The 18,930-nt window shown below is 39.0% G+C and overlaps 1 protein-coding gene across 1 annotated transcript in view; it reads left to right on the top strand.

Moving 5' to 3' along the window:
* The window catches only part of CTNNA1 (catenin alpha 1), a 183,265-nt gene that overhangs the window by 131,110 nt on the left and 33,225 nt on the right, over positions 1–18,930 (top strand). Inside the window, exons 8-10 of the mRNA XM_082621605.1 lie at positions 2,726–2,806; positions 3,991–4,143; positions 17,227–17,319. Of these exons, the coding sequence (XP_082477731.1) occupies positions 2,726–2,806; positions 3,991–4,143; positions 17,227–17,319 (327 nt within the window). The remainder of the gene's footprint in view (positions 1–2,725; positions 2,807–3,990; positions 4,144–17,226; positions 17,320–18,930) is intronic.

Genomic DNA, 18,930 nt, shown 5'->3' with positions numbered 1-18,930 from the left:
GTAACAAGAAAGACAAATTGATTTTTAAGGTAGTTTGACAAAGAATTAACAGATTCATGTTGTGTGAATTTTGCCTTGTGAATGTAATTCCCTCAAAAGTCAAGTTTAAGGATTTGCTTTTATATAACTTTCTGAGTATTATAAATCCTTCTACCCAAATTGAGGACGTTGCAAGGAATTAGGCTCTCATGAGGTTATTGAGCCCAGCCTTTGGATTTCAGATAACAGATGTTTTCTGGGTAAATGATCTATTAGAAACACCCCCCAAAATGTAGCTAGGTACAATGACAAATTTTACTAGGTTTACTTCAAAGTGAGTGCTTGAGTATCTAAGAAATGTACTGAGACTTTCCTGATTTAAGGATTAATTATGAGGTCAGTTTGATTTTTTTAAAATTCAGTTTTAGCCACCTTTGCCTTAGATCCTGGTATTTTGATCTTTGAGATTGTCAGTAACTAATTATACTTGTCAAGTTCTCTTCTGACTGATGGCCGTGAATAAATCACAGATTATTCCTACAAGTAGAAATGCTCATATTTTCTCAGTTTTTGTTGAGACTCTTTTTTTTTTCCCCCTTAAACCCATTAATATTAGTGGATTACTTAACTTTATTGACAGTACAGTTGGAGGAAAAGGTAAGGGATATGACCCTGACCAGATTTGATAGGGACCATATCAATGTATCAGTTATATTTCAACTTTTAATTTTAAGTCCTTTTTTGTCTCCTTTCTGCCTTCTGCTAAATAACCTGTATCCATCAATATTCCTTCTCTTTTCTTCTAATAGCCCAGAGATGGAGGCAGAGGGACAAGTGTCATTGTCTCCATTTAACAGATGGGGGGGATAAGAGAGAGATTGAGTAATAAATGTACATTAAGAGGCACTCAGAAAGCGTGTAACCACATCTCCCCATCCCCGGCTATTTATCTACTATGCTGACTTATGTACTGATGGCATATCCATACCAGAATGTCTTGAGGGCGACCATGGGTAGAGAAACACTGAGTTAAATTCCTTTGTCCATTCGTATCTCTTCTGTAATTGCTATATGTTTTACAGAAAGAGCCACATTTGTTGACAGGGCATTTTGTAAGGAAAAACTTTTAATATATTTCGTAGTTTAACCTAGCTGATGTCTTACTACGTATTTCTAAGCACATGGCTAGCTATCTCTACCTGGGATAACTACCTTTGTCCCTTTTCTTTGGACTACCATCCATTTTGATTCTGCTTAGAATGTTCCCCAATGCAAATGTCCACTCAACCCCCTGACCTCTGAACAAATGCTGATTTACATACCTCTCTCAGAGTGGCTGATAGGTTCTTTTCTGTGCAATACAATTGCGTTAAGCTTAGCCTAGAATTTTAAGTAATCTTACAAAGCATACTTATTTGGCCTGTATAATATACACTGTTAACTGAAGTAATCTGACAAAGCATTCTTATTTGAGCTATATAAAAATACGTTATTAACTCCTATCCATCATGGTACATCTTAGTTTTACGACTTGTTGTTTCACGTTGTTTTAGTGCCAGGTGCCATCTTTCACATTTTGACCTTCTTCGTATCTAAGAGTTCTTCAAAATCAGGTATAACCTGTTCTTGCTTGCAGTTCTTGGAGAGCTGGTTCATTAATGATGTTGTATGCTGAACCTTTTTTTTTTTTTAAAACATCTTTATTGGAGTATAATTGCTTTACAATGGTGTGTTAGTTTCTGCTTTATAACAAAGTGAATCAGCTATACATATACATGTATCCCTGTATCTCCTCCCTCTTGTGTCTCCCTCCCACCCCTCTAGGTCGTCACAAAGCCACCGAGCTGGTCTCCCTGTGCTATGTGGCTGCGTCCCACTAGCTATCTTTTTTACATTTGGTAGTGTATATATGTCCATGCCACTCTCTCACTTCGTCCCAGTTTACCCTTCCCCCTCCCCATATCCTCAAGTCCATTCTCTACATCTGCTTCTTTATTCCTGTCCTGCCTGTAGGTTCTTCATCACCATTCTTTTCCCTTTAGATTCCATATATATGTGTTAGCATACGGTATTTGTTTTTCCTTTCTGATCTACTTCACTCTATGACAGACTCTAGGTCCATCCACCTCACTACAAATAACTCAATTTCGTTTCTTTTTATGGCTGAGTAATATTCCATTGTATATATGTGCCACATCTTCTTTATCCATTCATCTGTTGATGGACACTTAGGTTGCTTCCATGTCCTGGCTATTGTAAATAGAGCTGCAGTGAACATTGTGGTACATGACTCTTTTTGAATTATGGTTTTCTAAGGGTATATACCCGGTAGTGGGATTGCTGGGTCATATGGTAGTTCTATTTTTAGTTTTTTAAGGAACCTCCATACTGTTCTCCATAGTGGCTGTACCAATTTACATTCTCACCAACAGTTATATGCTGAACCTTGAATTAAAATATAAATTTAATTTTTCAAGCAGAACTTTAAGCAAAAGTCCCACCTCTTGGCTTCTCTTATTTTGGCAGAACCCCCTCAATTTCCATCCTGAAATAATATGGAGCCCCTAAGAGTTGTAAAATTAGCTTTTTATGAACAAAGCCACATGGCGCTCTCCCCAGCCTCCTGTATGTCCCAACTTGGGGCTAAAAAAATTGATTTTTCCATGTTGATCTGAACTTAGTTATTGACTATCATTACATTTCCTTGTAAATTACTGCAATGTGCATCTCTTTCCTTGTTTTCCAGGCTGGACGTAAAGAAAGAAGTGATGCACTCAATTCTGCAATAGATAAAATGACCAAGAAGACCAGGGACTTGCGTAGGCAGGTAAGCTGGAAGAAGTGTCGATTGCTTTCCCAAGTTCTCAATTTAGTTGTTTTGGTTAAAATCCCAACAGATACTGGGCACATATTCTTTCTTGAGTTAACGGATGAATTTTCATAGAAAACTGACTATCTCTATTTGTTTTTTGCTAATAAGCTTCTAAATGGCTAATAAAATATCTTGGGGACCTGGAATAATACAGTCCCACTGGAATGGACTGAATAAATTAGCTCTAGTTTGAAAAGGATGTTCAGGTAAGAAAATCAATTTAAAATGACTTGGGGATCTGTGAAAATACCCTGCAGGATCTTGTGATGTTAACTTACAAACAATAGAGACAGAAATTGGAGTTATTTATTTGACTTGCCCCATTCTGATTTTGATCCTTGATGGAAATGTGTTTCTGGTACAAATATGGTGGATATAGAGGTATTTGGGGCCATCAGTTTTCTGAGTTAGTAAGTACAGAGGGTCTTTCTCTTCATTTAATGTTAAATAATCCCATTAACATTTTGGAATTAAATTGAGTTTTAGTCTTTAAGAAAAAGTTGGATTGAATTTGTAAAACAATGTATTAAGACTTAAAAAGAAGTTGTAATAGTAATACAATCTCCTGACTTAGTGGAGAAACATTTTATTGTTCATGTCTGATATAAAGCAGAATTAAAGATGGAATGTATCTATACGTCTTCCTTTTGGTAGAGTAGTATCACAAATGGTTATAAAGATAACGTTTCAATTTTAAGGTTCATAGTATGCTCACCCTGTTCAGATAAACCAGAAAGTGCTTTTTTTCTGCCTTCTCAGTTTTATTTAGCCAATTAGGCTAATTATATATATATTTCAAGGCTATGTGCCAATTCAGTCTAGAGCTGTTTTCTGTTCAGTTTTTTATTATTCCTTTAAGATACAAGCTTTAGTTTTGTAATTCCCAAGAAAAAAAGGATTTTATTTTGAAAACTGAGATTCTGTTGCTGAAATGCTGTTACTGTAGTGTAAGCTGTTAGCTCCACAATTGTGTTTCCTGTGTTGCAGATTATATAACTGCGTGGCTTACATGAGGGGTCCTCATATAAATGCAGCCAAACTGTCATGAGCTTCCATTAGATTTAAAAGTGCAAGAGAAATAAAAAGCAATCTAGCTTCTTGGTAGAAATAAAATCAAATTTTTACAATTTAATTATTAGCTCCGCAAAGCTGTCATGGACCATGTTTCAGATTCATTTCTGGAAACCAACGTTCCACTTTTAGTATTGATTGAAGCTGCAAAGAATGGAAATGAGAAAGAAGTTAAAGAATATGCCCAAGTTTTCCGTGAACATGCCAACAAATTAATTGAGGTAAGTGTATTAGCAGTTTTATTAATTATGTGTAACTTGGTGAACTGTGGTGATTTTTAACCACAGTATTTAATCAGCGGAAAAATTTAGGGGCTCATCTAATGTACAATATGTGTAAGACGAAAGTCTTTCATTATTAACATCTATCCAAAACTACCATTTTGGTCAGTTTACATTAATTACATACATAATTAAATATAGGTAGTCTTTATCCTGGAAACTTAACATCTCCACTTGGTGTTAATGCAAATAAAGATAGATCATGACATACTTAAACTCAGAAGACACTGTAGAAAGTAGTGGCTAGAAGCTGGAGCTTAGGAGTCATACTGCCTGGGCTTGCATACTGGCAAATTACTGAACCCCTCTGAATTCCCATTTCTTACTATAAAATGAAGATACTAATGATGCCTATCTAGAGATTATTTTGAGATCTCAAAGAGATGATGTATGTCAAGTGCTTAACCCTTTGCCTGAGACACAGACTCAGCTCCATCATCTTGTTTTAAAATTGTAGAAATTGGGAATTTCCAGGTGGTCCAGTGGTTAAGACTCTGCGCTTTCACTGCCGAGGGCGTGGGTTCAATCCCTGGTTGGGGAACTAAGGTTCCCCAAGCCAGGTCACATGGCACAGCCAAAAAAAAAATTTGAAGAAACTGAGCCCTAATGTGCTGCTAATTAGATATGTTTGAACAGTAGATATCTGTATGTTAGTGGTTGGTTTTTTTGGCTATAAGAAGAAAGAGTGAGTTGCTATTTAATTTCCAGATAAGTTAGGCTTGCCTCCTACCTTTTGATTACTGAAATTATGTTACTGTTTAATTGATTTCATTATTACTTTATTTCAAAAATTTGACATACTGTAAGCATATACCCAACTTATTTAATTTTGTAACCCTAATGTAAAACATCTAATATTTGGAAGAGATATTCCGTAGACCATTTGGTAAGTTGGTCATTATGTAAGAACAGAAAATGGGCCTTTTATGTAAAATGTTTCTTGTACGTTTGGATTTATAGTGACATTAGGCCAGGTTAGTACCATAAAAATATTCTAAGGAAAACATCAGTTATCACATTAAATGTGTTACTAATTTTAAATCTAGTTTTCTTTGAACATTAATCGTTATTCTCACCTGAATTAATTATGTGCAAAATACATAGGTCAGTCTGCTATTCAAGTTACTGATTCTGGCATTTGGTTCGAAGACTTGCATTTTGTGTCTCCATTAAGCATAACCTTTTCACGGTAGTTATATGACTGCGTGAGGTGTAACCTCCAAATGTACAAAGATTGTCTTCACAAAGATAGTCTTCAGGAAGCCAACCTCCTGTAAGTAGCCTACATCTTAGAAAGCGTGCCTGTGAGGCAGGAAGCAAGGACACTGCCAGCCCATGGCCTTGGGTAACAGGTAGCAGTAATGGCATGGGAAAGGGCATCTGAAAGAGTATGACAGGCTGAAGCTCACAGGGCAGCCCTTTTCTGTTCTACGGCTGGAGGGCCCTTTATAAGGACCTGCTGTACAGTCCTCAGCCTCTCCATCCAACAGAACTGACACTTGTTGAGCACCTGCTGTGTACCATGTATATGCAAATACAATGTACTTTCCACATTTTCAGGTAAGGAAACAGGCTTAGAGAGGTTAAGTAACTTGCATTCCTCCCACAATGAGGGCTGTGCCACTCAAGCTTACTGGCGTAGTGGACAGCCTTATGCCCAGTAAGAAGCACTAGATGGACCTGGTGGGTTTGGAGACCTGCTCCAGGAACTTTGTCCATGCTTATACTTCTTATTTCATTCTGAACTAACCAAGGGCCCCTTAATGTTTAGATTTTGATATTCCCTGTCACAACTCACTTCTGACTCCTTTCTCCCCTCTCTCCCCTCTCCATGCCCTCCACCCCCATCGTCCCACACACATAATATATGTGTATTAAATGACACATGGCTTTTCATTGCTTGATGCATAACCAAAGGCCTTGTAGTATCATTCTGCAAACATTTAAATTACATTTATGATAATAGAGATCCTAGGGTATATAATTGCATATGTGCATGGAAAGGAAATGAATTTTTAAAGTGTTTGTTATAGAAGCCTCAAATTCCTGATTCAAGGCAGAACTTCATTCTTCAATGACAAGCCTTCTCCTCCCCACACTAGTACTTTTGTCTTATAATGAAACACTGAATTAGTGAGAGACTGTTTAAAGCAAAGGTAAAATACTTTATTGTGATTATATTGTTAATCTCCTGACATCTTCCTTTCTTTTTATTAGTTCCCCCTCTTAAGTGGAGTAAATGTCTGCAGGCCAACTTTGGTTTTAGGGGCCATTTGCCATTTTTCCTGGGGTTTAGGGGGAGTAAGGGTGCTATGTGAAAGTTGGGAAGGACTGGTGGTGATAGGCCTCTGGCAGGAAAAGAAGGGCTCAGATTCTGCAGCCACTGAGAATTCTGCCAGGTATGTTTGTCCTCCTAAAATATTGAAATACAATTCTATCACTAACCACCTGGAATTAGCACAGACTCCACAGGTAAAAGGCATAATTCCCAGTAAGATTGCCCTCAATATAGATGCCAACTGCAAGTTAGGGGAGTCCCCAGCCCACCTGTACTTCTGACCCACCTGTCTATAAATTCAAGTGTTCCCATGACCTCTCACCTTCTTCACAAGACTGCCCTCATTTCAAATGCCAGCCGCAAGTTTGAGGGTCCCCAGTCCACCTGCTCTTCTGATCAACTAGCTACAAATTTGGAGGGTTTCCATGGCCCACTTCAGGTTCAGTAATTTGACAGGACAACTCATAGAATTCAGGAGAGTGCTATCCTTATGACTGCATTTTATTGTAAAGGATACAAATCAGGTCCATCCAAATGAAGAGACACATAGGGTAAAGTGTGGGAAGGTCTCAAAGACAGAGTTTCCTGTCCTCTCCCCATGGATCAGGGTATGTCACTCTCCTGGCACATTGATGGTTCAGCCAGGAAGCTCCACTGACTTTCAGCAACCAGAGTTTTTACTGAGATTTCATTATGTAGGTATGATTGATAGAATCCCTTCCTTCTGTGGACCTTGGTTTTTCCTGAAAGCCCCCATCCTCTAATCACATGGTTGGCATGGTGGCCTCCCCATCCTCAGTCATCTCATAAGTCTAACATATATAGGGGCTCAGCTGGAGTTACCTCGTTAGCATAAATGATGAATAAGAAAGACACTCCTGTCACTCCTGAAATCTCTCAAGGATTTAGAAGTTTCCTCCCAGGAATCCAGTGCAAAGACCAGACATTTTTTTATTATATAACACCTCCCCATCTTGAAGGAATGTGGAGTGCATGGTTTTTGGATAGCTTGCTACCCAGCCATAAACACCACATGGAAGAGGTAAGACAGGGCAGGTTTGTTTCCTGCAGCTTTATGTAGATCCTGTTTGTGGCCATTTACCCAGTGATTTACCACTTGTTTTATCTGGTGTTCCTTGCATTGTTTGGTTTTACTTTTCCCTGGAGGTTTGCCCATTAGGAGCCCAGTTTTCTGATTGAGTCCATCTCTTCTCTCCTAAGTGAATGGTTCTTTCTCATAGAATCATTGATTCTCCCTCTGGTGTATAAATCCCCTTCTGTTTAATATCCGTGTATTGACACTTACCCTTTCTTAGACTCATTTTGTAGTGGGAAACCTCCCTCCTTCCAGAGCCGGCACCTTCCACTGGTGGATTTCTCTGGTTGTTAGGAATGGGGGGCCACAGTCTCCTTCTCTGGAACACTCCCTGTCCATCTTTTTACTGCTGCACACACATGAATTGAGAGGAGCTATAAGTAAAAATAGACACCTGATTTCAAAGATGTGGCATGGAAAAAGAATGTAAAAGATTTCATTATCTTTGTATTGATTACATGTTGAAATATATTATCTTGAGATTAAATATTATTTTTTCTAATCTCACCTCTTTTTTTTTTTTTTGTGGTACGCGGGCCTCTCACTGTTGTGGCCTCTCCCATTGCGGAGCACAGGCTCCGGACGCGCAGGCTCAGCAGCTATGGCTCACGGGCCTAGATGCTCCGTGGCATGTGGGATCTTCCCGGACCGGGGCACGAACCCGTGTCCCCTGCATCGGCAGGCGGACTCTCAACCACTGCGCCACCAGGGAAGCCCTAATCTCACCTCTTAATGTGGCTCACATTGTATTCCTTTTGGACAGCTCTAGTCTAGGTGATTTCCTCAGGCCTTTGAGAGGCTCTCTTCATTCTGCCCCTTCTCTGAATGCTCGCCACTTACGTGCCAGTCCTTATTGAACACCTGCTGCAAGAGCGGGCGGATGGAGGTAGGGCAGCCAAAGCTTCCGCTGGCTTTTGGGCAGTGACCTCACAGTTAGTCAGCTCCAGGATTTTGCTTCCAGAGGTGCTGCTGCTCAACTCCATCTTCTCCATCCTGGTCTGTGTGGGTGCAGTTGGTTGTTTGGCTCTTTCTGTTTTGACACTCATCCAGTATAAACTTCTTAGATTCAGTCTAGTGTTCTGTCCTGTCAGGACTGTTGCTGGCATTGCTCTTCATACTATTGACAGCCCCTTCCAAACTTGTATCATTTCTTTCTTTTTTAAAAAATAAGCATGTCTTTCCTCCTTTGATCCAATATGTTTATAAAATACTGTCTAAGACAACCCATAGGATAGAAACTTTCTCTCAGCTTGCCACTAGAAATCATTGTGTTGATTGTACCATTCTTTGTATATAGTTAGCCGTTCAGCCAGTTACAAATTCCTTAATTTTTGTTTTGATCTCTGTCCCTGCCCACCCTGGCTAAATAAAATAGGGTAAAAAGGTTATGCTATAATTTGGGTTGTCATGTAAAGTCGCTTCAAATGTATTAATAGTTTCTGAGTAGTATTAGGGATAGCATGCACAGAGAAATGGGAATATTATGGTACCTTCTCTGTATACCACATTATGGAAATACAAGATTAGCTTGAAGAATAAAAACCACATACTGACTCGTGAGGTTTTATGAGCAGAAGTGAATTTCTCCAGCCCCTCTTTGTGGGCATAGTGTTTGGAAGGCTGTGTGGTGCCTGCCGCCTATTGGATCCTTATTAAATGACTGTGATTTTACTTGGGAAAGCAAATAACAGAGTGTTTGCTGTGTGGCTGCTCTTATTTTCTCAGGGTCTCACTAGGACCTCTGACTGCCTCACACTACAGTTGTCAGTGGGATCTATTACCTCCCCACATGGTATTGAATCCCCTTTTCTTATGTGAAGGGTACATAGAGGTTGTGCGTCTCAAGGCCAGTGAGTAGGGGAGCAGGAGCTGAGGGTCAGTGTTAATGAGCTGGTGACCCTTCTGTTCACCGTTTTCTTCTGTTCTGGAATATAGCACTGAGGGCTGCTCTTTCATGTTTATGAAAGGGCATGGCCATTATTCAGGGTAACGATAACACCTTTTATACTTGACTCTCCCATATCAAGTTGATTTCTTTATGTTGCTTGTCAGTTTAGTGTATTGAGGTGAAAAATTTATTTTCTGTCAGAAATATTAACCTTTTTGTCAATAATGCAACACCCATGTGTCCTTTTTAATTGCTTCATTCTTTGCCTACCTCCTTTGCTGTGAGCAGCTTAATAGCTAAAGAGCAATCAGTTTTCCCTTTTTAACTTTGCTGTCTTCTGGTTCCTTTTCAATTTCATGAATTGAGAGTGAAATAGGAAAAATGCAATTCATGAAATCTTGCCTGTAAAAACTATTATTTAGTATCCCTTTCCCCTCAGCCCGAGACACTGTACAATAAGATAGTGTTTTGTTCATTGCCTTATGAATTAAGAACTAAAAAGTAAATGTAACTGGTATGATTTTGAGCTGGATTATCATTATTTGCTATGCTCCCACCACCACCACCACCACCACCCCAGGACCAAGTATTTCCCATTATCCAGGACTTCATAGGGTGCGGCTCTATTGGCTTAAAATGTGTATTTTAACTGCAAATTGAATGATCTGCATTGTAACTTTTATTCTATGTTATGCTTATAATACGCAGTAAAGTGACCTTGAAGAAACCTCTGTAAGGGGCATTTGAATTAAACACTGACCTTATACGATCTGCCTGTGACATCTTGGATATTTTCTCAGTACCTCTGTACAATACTATAGGCTGAAATTCTTGCAAATGGCAAATCAAATGAAACTTCAATTTTCCAGGACTGTAGGATGTTTGCATGAAAGCAGTTGGGTATTCTTAGGGAAGAATGCTGACCTCGGAATCAAGAAGAATTTCCTGAGCATATTGAGCTTGGTTTTCTCACATTTTCGATGGTGTGTAATTTCATATGCGTAGGGTTGTATAAGACCAAAGTGTCTTGCCTGTACTATTTTAACACCTTAACACCAAGGTTTTTTGGCTGAACTTAACCACCTAGTCAAATTTTGGGATGGTCAGGTGAAGGCAATGGATGTTTCTTGTTCTCAAGGAGCATTGAGATTCTTTTTTCTTGGAGTGTTGGCAGGAACAATTAAGGAAGCACTCTGCCCAACTCTGGTCCTGCTTCAGGAAAGAGTGTAGGCCCTCCTGTTGCCTCACCAGTAGAGCTGATGGACTAGTGTTTAGACAGGCACCCTTCGTAGCCTTATTGACAGATTTATTCAGGAGATTAGACAGAAATAGGGACCTTTTTAAGTGATCCGTATAATAACATGTAAATGGAAATGATGACAATATCACCTGGGTGGTTATATACACGTGAAAGCCTTTTTAAAAATATCAAATAGCCAAGCTGTTTAAAATAGTTTATGATGTTTTAGTAAATTCACAATTTCTAATCCTGTTACTAGAGATACTGATATCCTGCCTCTTCCTAAAATTAGATTTGGCATGGCTTATTTTGAACAAAAACATGTAAGAGAAAATAAGGTAGATGTAGAAAATCAGGATGTAGGAGAGAAATAATACATAATTATGAGCTATAATTGCCATGCTTGAGTTTGGTTGTGGCACTGCACTTCCTGGTAGCATGGAGGAAAGGAAGACACACAATCAGTTCTGTATTCTTGTCTTTAGAATGGAAGAGCGATATTTCCCATTTTTTCATGGGAAATGAGCCTATCGTAAAATGTTAAAAAAAAAATCCTTACTTGGGACTTTTACATAAGGGGCAGTGAATGATTTAATACATAGGGTCCTCAACATTTTAGTAATAAATGTAGTGACAGAGTCCACATGATTTTTTTTTCTTGTAAATTCCGTCTAAAATGACAAGGTCATAACATTCAGTTGACACTGAATTGAGTTCCAGAGAGCTGTGATGAGGAGCTAACCCAGCATGTGGCCTTCTGTCTCCCAGTAACAATATTAGGAGAACTGAGGGCTGTGAGTCTGTGAGTCCAGTGCTTCCTCCTGATCATCCCAGTGTAGCTTTCTTTCTTTTTTAAAATAATGTTCAACCTTCCTGTTTCTTTGTGTTTTAAATGTATCCTGTAAAGAGCATATGTTTAGTTATTGTTATTCAGGTTAGCAGGGTTTTTTTCCCTGTTAATTAGGGAGTTTTGTACACACACATTTATTATCATTATGACATGTGGATTCATTCTTACCATTGCATTTTTGTTCTCTCTTTCCCCTTCTTAACCCTGCTTCCATCCCTCCTCCTCTATTTCTAACTCTCCTTCCCTCTTTTGGACTGATTGAGTCACTTCCTTCTATTTCCCGCCCCCCGCCCCTTCTCATTTGGAAGTCATACACTCCGTTTTATTACTAGCAACTCTGGATATTTTAAGCATGCATGTTCAATTCAGAGGTTGAGGTTAAGTAGTATCTTTTCCTCCTTCTGAAACAGTATGAGAATCTTAGAATGCTTTGACTTTAGTTATACTCTAACTTAGATGTTATTGTTGTCCAGTATTTTGGTTCTCTTAATTTTTAGCCCCATGAGTTAGACACTGTTGGTATTGCTTTATTCACTTATTTCAACTTTTGCATAAAATTTACCTGATACCATATTTTCATTGCTTCCCATTTCTTCTTGCATATTAAAACTTCCTTCTGGGATTGCTTCCTTTTTTCCTGAAGCATCTTTATTAAACACCTTTAGTTGGGGTGGGAAAGATCTGTTGGGAGTAAATGCTCTGAGATTGGTTTTGTTTTTGTTTTGTCTTAGTGTCTTTATTTTGGCTTAATTCTTGAAAAAATAATTTTATTGGATGTATAGTCCTAGGATGATTCCCCCCACTACCTCCCTTCAGGGATTTGAAAATATTATTACCCTATCTCTGGCTTCCATTGTTGCTGTTGAGAAATCAGCAGTCAATCTCACTGAGCTTTCTTTGTAGATAATTTGTATTTACTTTCTGGCTGTTTTTAAAATCACTTTTGTTCTAAAGCTTCACTTCAGTGTGTCAGGGTGTAGATTTCCTTTTATTTACTCTGCTTAGAATTTATCTTCCCAGATCTGAAAATTGTTTCATCCATGCTGAAAAATTTCAGCTGTTACCTCTTTCAGTATTGCCTCTTTTGCATTCTCCCTGTCTTCCCTTCTGAAATCCTCATAGTTGAATAATAGACCTCAGTTTATCTTTCATGTCTCTTAATTCCTTTTATGGTTTCCATGTCGTGAAAATGTCTTGGTTTTCCTGAATAATTTCTTCAGTTTGACTTTCCAGGTTAGTAATTCTCTTTTCAGCAGTGTCTAGTCGATATTATTTTAAATGTCTAGAAATGGTAGACATTATTACTTTTCTCTTAAAGTTCTATTTTGATCCTTCTCAAATCTGCCTAGTTATTTTTGAGTGTGTTTTTCCTTTTCTATACTTTGTATCCTTTGTGTTATCTCTGTTAATGTAAAAAAACATATTTCTTAATACTCCACTTTTGATCATTTAAATATCTGCAAGTCATGGATCTGATTACACAGTTCTTTTGCTTCCTCTTGCTCAAGATACCTTACTTCCTTGTGTACTTCCTGTATTTTTTATTGTGGGTTCACATTCCTGGTATTTCGTATTTGGGAATTCTTTGAGGCCTGGGTTTAGATTACTTCCCAGAGAAAATTTCCATTTATATTTACTTCTGCCAGTTGCTTATGGATACTATTAGTACATGACCTCCTAAACCTAAAAGTTTTGGGGGCCAGATAAATAATATAATTTCTATACCTAAACCCCTGAGGAGGGCCAGCCTTTGGTTAGAATTTACAGGAGAGACCTTTTTTTTTTTTTCCTCCTCCTTGAGGGAATGATTAGGGCTTATACTGGCAAGTATCCTACTATTTTGCTCTTCATGTTGACGTTTCTCTTAATTCACTCACTTAGGATGTTGCCTTTTGGCTGTCCCAGCTCTGTGCAGATTCTCTCATCTAAGGCATCTACCTTATGAGACCCATTAAAAACCCAAGTTCTGACCACAGAATGGCTCACATACTCCCCTTCATAAACAGTTTTCCGTGCTTGCTTACCTCTCTGAATTTCTGTTTTCTCATTTCTAGCCTCTCCTAATTTCCCTTAATTACTCACCTGCTTACCCTACATTTTATTTTAACAGCATGATTGAGGTATAATTTATATACCATAAAACTCACCCATTTTAAGTGTACAATTCAATGGTTTTACTAAGTTTACAGAGCTATGCAGTCATCATCACAGTCCAGTTTGGAAGTTTTCTGTCACCCATGTGTGCTTCACTTTTTGGTTAGCTATCTTGTTCCTCCTCATAAGATAGCCAACACCTGTCCCTGGAAATTGGAAAGTTGGAAGCTTGACCTCTGTTCCATCATCATTTATTCTGTGGGTTTGGAAGTAATTGTTAGAAATTTCTTGAGTGGTTCTGAAATTTATGTGATGTGCAGTTGGGACTTCTCTCTTCATATATGACAAGTTTGGAAAAGTTGATTTATTATTACTTTGGATTTTTTGAGAGTACAGAGAGCTTAACCATTTTAAAGAAGAAAACTCAGGTGGTAGCTTGACCCAAGATCACATGGCAAGTGATGTAGAGTTTGAGCTTCAACTTTACGGCATGCTACTCAGGTCGTGGTGTCACTACTTAGACGTAAAAGCTCCCTGTTCCACAATTCTTGTCACTTGTTTCACCTCCACAACAGGTATAGGCTACTATGAGAGTAGGTCATTAATTTATTACCAAGAACAAAAACAAATCTCTTCTTGTCTTCCTGCAAAGGTCCCAGGGTAAGGGGCAGTAGGAAACAACCTGTGTTTGACTTAAACAAAATTTAAATTTATTTAAAGTCACCAACACATGTATAACAGAGGAAAATTTGTCATAATGGTATATTTTTTCCCCCTTGTAACCTTGTTTCATACATTTTATTTAAGTAAAGAAATTCTAGAGCTTTCCTAAATGTCTGAAAAGTTGTCTTTCCTGTCATGTACAGATGTCATATTTGTTGATTTGACACAGCCTGGCTGTGACAATTTTTTCCTGCACAGCACAGATTATTACTGGGCTAGTCCTAAAACCAGCTAAAGCCCAGGGCTGTTTTTTGGTTTTTTTAAATCAGGGAGTTGAAAGTTTTCTGAAATGCTGTGTTCTTCTACAGGGTCCAAACTTAAATGGGATAGGCAAAAGTGGTGCAAGAGAGGCCTCATGATTCCAAAGCTGGTAGTCATGGTGTCAATCTTAGCCCACCTCTTAGATTATCGGGAATCTAAGATGTTTAAATTGTTAATGCACAAATTACTGTGGTAGCAAAGATATAAAAAGTTATTCCCAGAGCAAATTAGAGATGTTGCTCATCACTCTCCAAAGTCTCAGCTCTGCTAGGTTCTCTGGAAGTTAGCTGCTCTGAGTATTTTTAATTCAAACTTCAGAAACTTCTTCAGTCTACTGAGCTGCTATCCCAGATTTCTAGAGCCCCACAAAGAGGTATTTAGGAAGCTCCTTCCCTCATTCCCAGCTTTCATGGCAGTCAAGCCTGGCACTAGTATATGAGGGAGGTTAGCTTCTCAGAGAGCTGTGGTCGAGATGTTGCATTTGCACATTTGTCATTGTTAGAAGTGAGTGGTGCTTTCCCTGGAGGGTGAATTGAAGCTCATTCATCTGGAGAAGACTGTCAGTGACAGGCGCCCACTTCCTCCTCCCAGGGCAGGCGGGGTGGCCTCCTGAAACAGGCAGTGTAATCTTGTAGAACATTAAAGTAATGTTTTTAAAATAAAGAATACGTCTTCCCAAGTCTTGTTAGGATTTATATCAGGAAACAGGAAAGATGGTGTACAGAAGTCAGCCATTTCAGCCTTTAGCCACATACCATCTCGTGTGTCTGATCTGTAGTAGATAATACTTATTGTAATCCTTTGTTTCTTAATTATTTTTTTCTGAGTTTTACAGATTCATAAAATTGGGAGAATACGAAATTATACTAGTAGTGGCTAGAGAGTGGAAGGCAGAAACAGTGACAGACCTTCCTGAATGTAACATGTGACTGGCCTCCGAAAATGGTGGGCATGGGGTGGGACTAGGGATCTTTGTTAGTCCCAAATTGCTAATTTAGTCATCAACCTCAAATTTTATATTTGGTTTCAAAATGCCTTGTTAAGGCAGTGAAGCAATAGAAGCTGCGGCTTCATAAACACATCTAATTTAAGCTTTCTCCTTCAGTAGAGCATCATAAAATGTACATTTGAGGGATAATGTTTGTAAAAGTTTTATCTTCTACAGAATTTAGCTTAGGTCCTATTTTGTAGCACTTTTAAAGGAAACAAATAGAAATCAACAATTATCTTTATAGACTGTCATCATAAATAGAAGTGCCTCTTTGCTCAGGTCCAGTTGACACTGGAAAGTGGAATTGTAACCTTCAGGAAGTATACATCTTCTTTTGTGTGATTTTGAAGGCCCCTACCCATTAAAGATCTGACTTAATCTTCTTTTTCCGTACATTTTTGTGTTTAAGTTGCATGTTAGTTCTTTTGTTTCTCCTGGTGATTAGGCATTGCAGGATTGTGATAGTTCACAGTCTTACAGAAAGCTGATAATCCCTAACTGTAACACTGCGAACAACAGTAATGGTATATAATTTTTCTTGTGTCTTTATCTGCTTAACTTGGGTGGAGGAGTGAAAATCAAAGGTTATTGCCATTGCCCTTGTTTACTCTGGCATTTTAAATTCTCAGAAAGTGCCTCTGATATTCAACTGCCTGCGCCTCTATCATTCATAACTCAGTTTGCAAGTGGGGTAAGATATGTCTCAGCACTGTGTATTCAGTTGGTCCTTGGTATTGCTAACGGAATTGGCAAGCCTGTTTATTTAGAAACATTGGTAAGTGATCACAGCCCTAGCAGCCGCTACAGAACAACATTCTCAGCACAGCCAGAGCTTCAGCAGAAGTATGATACAACTTGGAAAGATTGTTTCTGGCTACATGAGTAGTGTCATTGAGGCAGTTGGATGGCAAGGTAAAGATTTTAGTTCAAATGAAATAGCATCATTCAGGAAACAGTCCAGCTGTCAGTGCTTTTGAGAGACCAGTTAAAAGACAGTTTTGCTCTTAACTACGGGATATCATCTCTGTTTCTTCTTCCATTTCTGATGAGGATGGCCTTGGGTCCATCTTGAGGTGTTAATGCTACTTTTTAAATTTGAAAAATAGCCTTGCGTTCAAATAAAACTCATCTTGGCTTAAAGTAAGCGTCCATTCACCTGTCAAATGAGAACAGCAGCTTAGAATTTCGATTTCTTTCCTTTAAGAACAGCTGCAAAGTACATTTTTATTTGAGGGTACCAATGATTCTTTGGTGCCTTTGTTTCCTTAGTTTTTCTCACATCTCACAACAGGAGACCCTTTTTCTAAAGTTACTGTTCAGGCAGGTTAGAGCCCATGTAAAGCTGGTGAGTTACAAGCCCTAGGATCTTTCAGGGTTCTGCCACCAACTTACAATGTGACCTGTGTTATGAGTTTAATTTCCTTAGCACAGAGCTAAAAAATTTGTCCTCATAAGCAGGTAGTCAATCTGTGAGAAGTAAAACACCTTTGGTGCTTTTGTCATTTGTTCTGTAAAGGTCAGGGATGGGGTAGGTATACATTTGTTTTCCTTTGCAGTTAAAAGAGAAAAATCTTCAAAGGTCTTTTTTATCTTTTCTTCTAGGTTGCCAACTTGGCCTGTTCCATCTCAAACAATGAAGAAGGTGTAAAGCTTGTTCGAATGTCTGCAAGCCAGCTAGAAGCCCTCTGTCCTCAGGTAAAGTACAACCAGCAATGTTTAAGGTTTCACCAAATTGGATTTGGGTTATTAGAGTGGGGATGAGGTTTATTTTGTTAGTTTCGTTTCTAGGATTTTAGATAGAAGTGTTGAGGACAGAACGCTGATCCACAGTCCATATAGCTTGAGAAATCTGTGTTTGGCTTTAAGTGATATTTCCTTAAGGCATCATGTATTACTGTCTCCTTGCCCTTCATTAAAAATGTATAGTGTCGTGACTTCCCTGGTGGCGCAGTGGTTAAGAATCTGCCTGCCAATGCAGGGGACACGGGTTCGATCCCTGGTCCAGGAAAATCCCACATGCCGCGGAGCTGCTGAGCCTGTGCTCTAGAGCCCACGAGCCACAACTGCTGAGCCTGCATGGCACAACTACTGAAGTCCGTGCACCTAGAGCCTGTGCTCCACAACAAGAGAAGCCACCACAATGAGAAGCCCGTGCACCGCAAGGAAGAGTAGCCCCCGCTCACTGCAACTAGAGAAAAGCCCACGCAGCAGTGAAGACCCAATGAAGCCAAAAAAAAAACCGCATAGTGTCCTCCACTGCTGGCAAATGGAGAGTAGGCAGTGGCCATTCTACACCCTCCCTAAGGGAGGGCCATCTGCAACATGTGGTAGTCCTGGAATCAGGATGGTTACCCACAAGCCTGATAGAATAACTGTTACCCACCCACACTCCATTGTGATGCCCAGTATTTGGATCTTGTTAGAGGGAACGAGATTCAAGAGCTAGAAGCCTTACTTAGCTATGTTCTGAAGTAGCCTTATGATACAGATATTAATAATATAATTCAGCCAGCTACTGAAGTAAAAGCTTAAGAACTTTTCTCCATTTATATTGGCATATTGGAAGACTGGTGATCAGGCTAGGTTAAGCATCTGGGGCTCTAGAAAGACTGAAGCACACAGAAGAATGGTTTCTTTGTTAAATGTTAGATGAGTTGCCTGCCTCCTGTGAGGGGAACTGATCCTGTTTGTGTGCCTGACACTCCTTGCCCCTCACAGGGATTCCTAAGCAGTGTCAGTGCTGTTTTGGTGGAAGAGGTTGCCTCTTCAGTTTCCCAGGTAGAGAATGGTCATGGGCATACTCTGAAGATTTACATTAAACTCTTTCTAAATGTCCTGTCAGATTGCACTGACCTCAAATAAAGGGGAATAAAGCAAGGGAACTGGAGTAATAGAATAGAGGTCACAGGAATGAAATTTCTATGTTATGTCTGCAACAAACTTTAAAATATACCGTGACTAATACTTTGTTTCTTTCATATGTATAATTCCTGACACTCAAGGTAGGTGACCAAAATAAGTAAAGCCTGGTTATTAACCTGGGATCCTAACTGGTACACAGGTTAGCTGGGGCATTTATTCTCATTCTCAATCATGTGGGTTAGTTTGCCAGTGAGAGCTGCTTCATCTGAGTATTAGTGTGATGAGCCAGTTGTGGATCCACATTATCTAATCAACATTTCCCCAGCTTTAATCCAGTCATGAAGTCTGCTACTGGCCAATAGCTGTACAGATAATAAGCACAATGAATTTAATCACCTACAGAAAGTTCATGGATGACCAAGTTGTATGAAATAAATTTAGAGT

Source organism: Mesoplodon mirus (genome assembly GCF_964341445.2).
Source record: "Mesoplodon mirus genome assembly, chromosome: 5".
NCBI classification, from domain to species: Eukaryota; Metazoa; Chordata; class Mammalia; order Artiodactyla; family Ziphiidae; genus Mesoplodon; species Mesoplodon mirus.
This window is presented reverse-complemented; position numbering and strand designations above follow the sequence as displayed.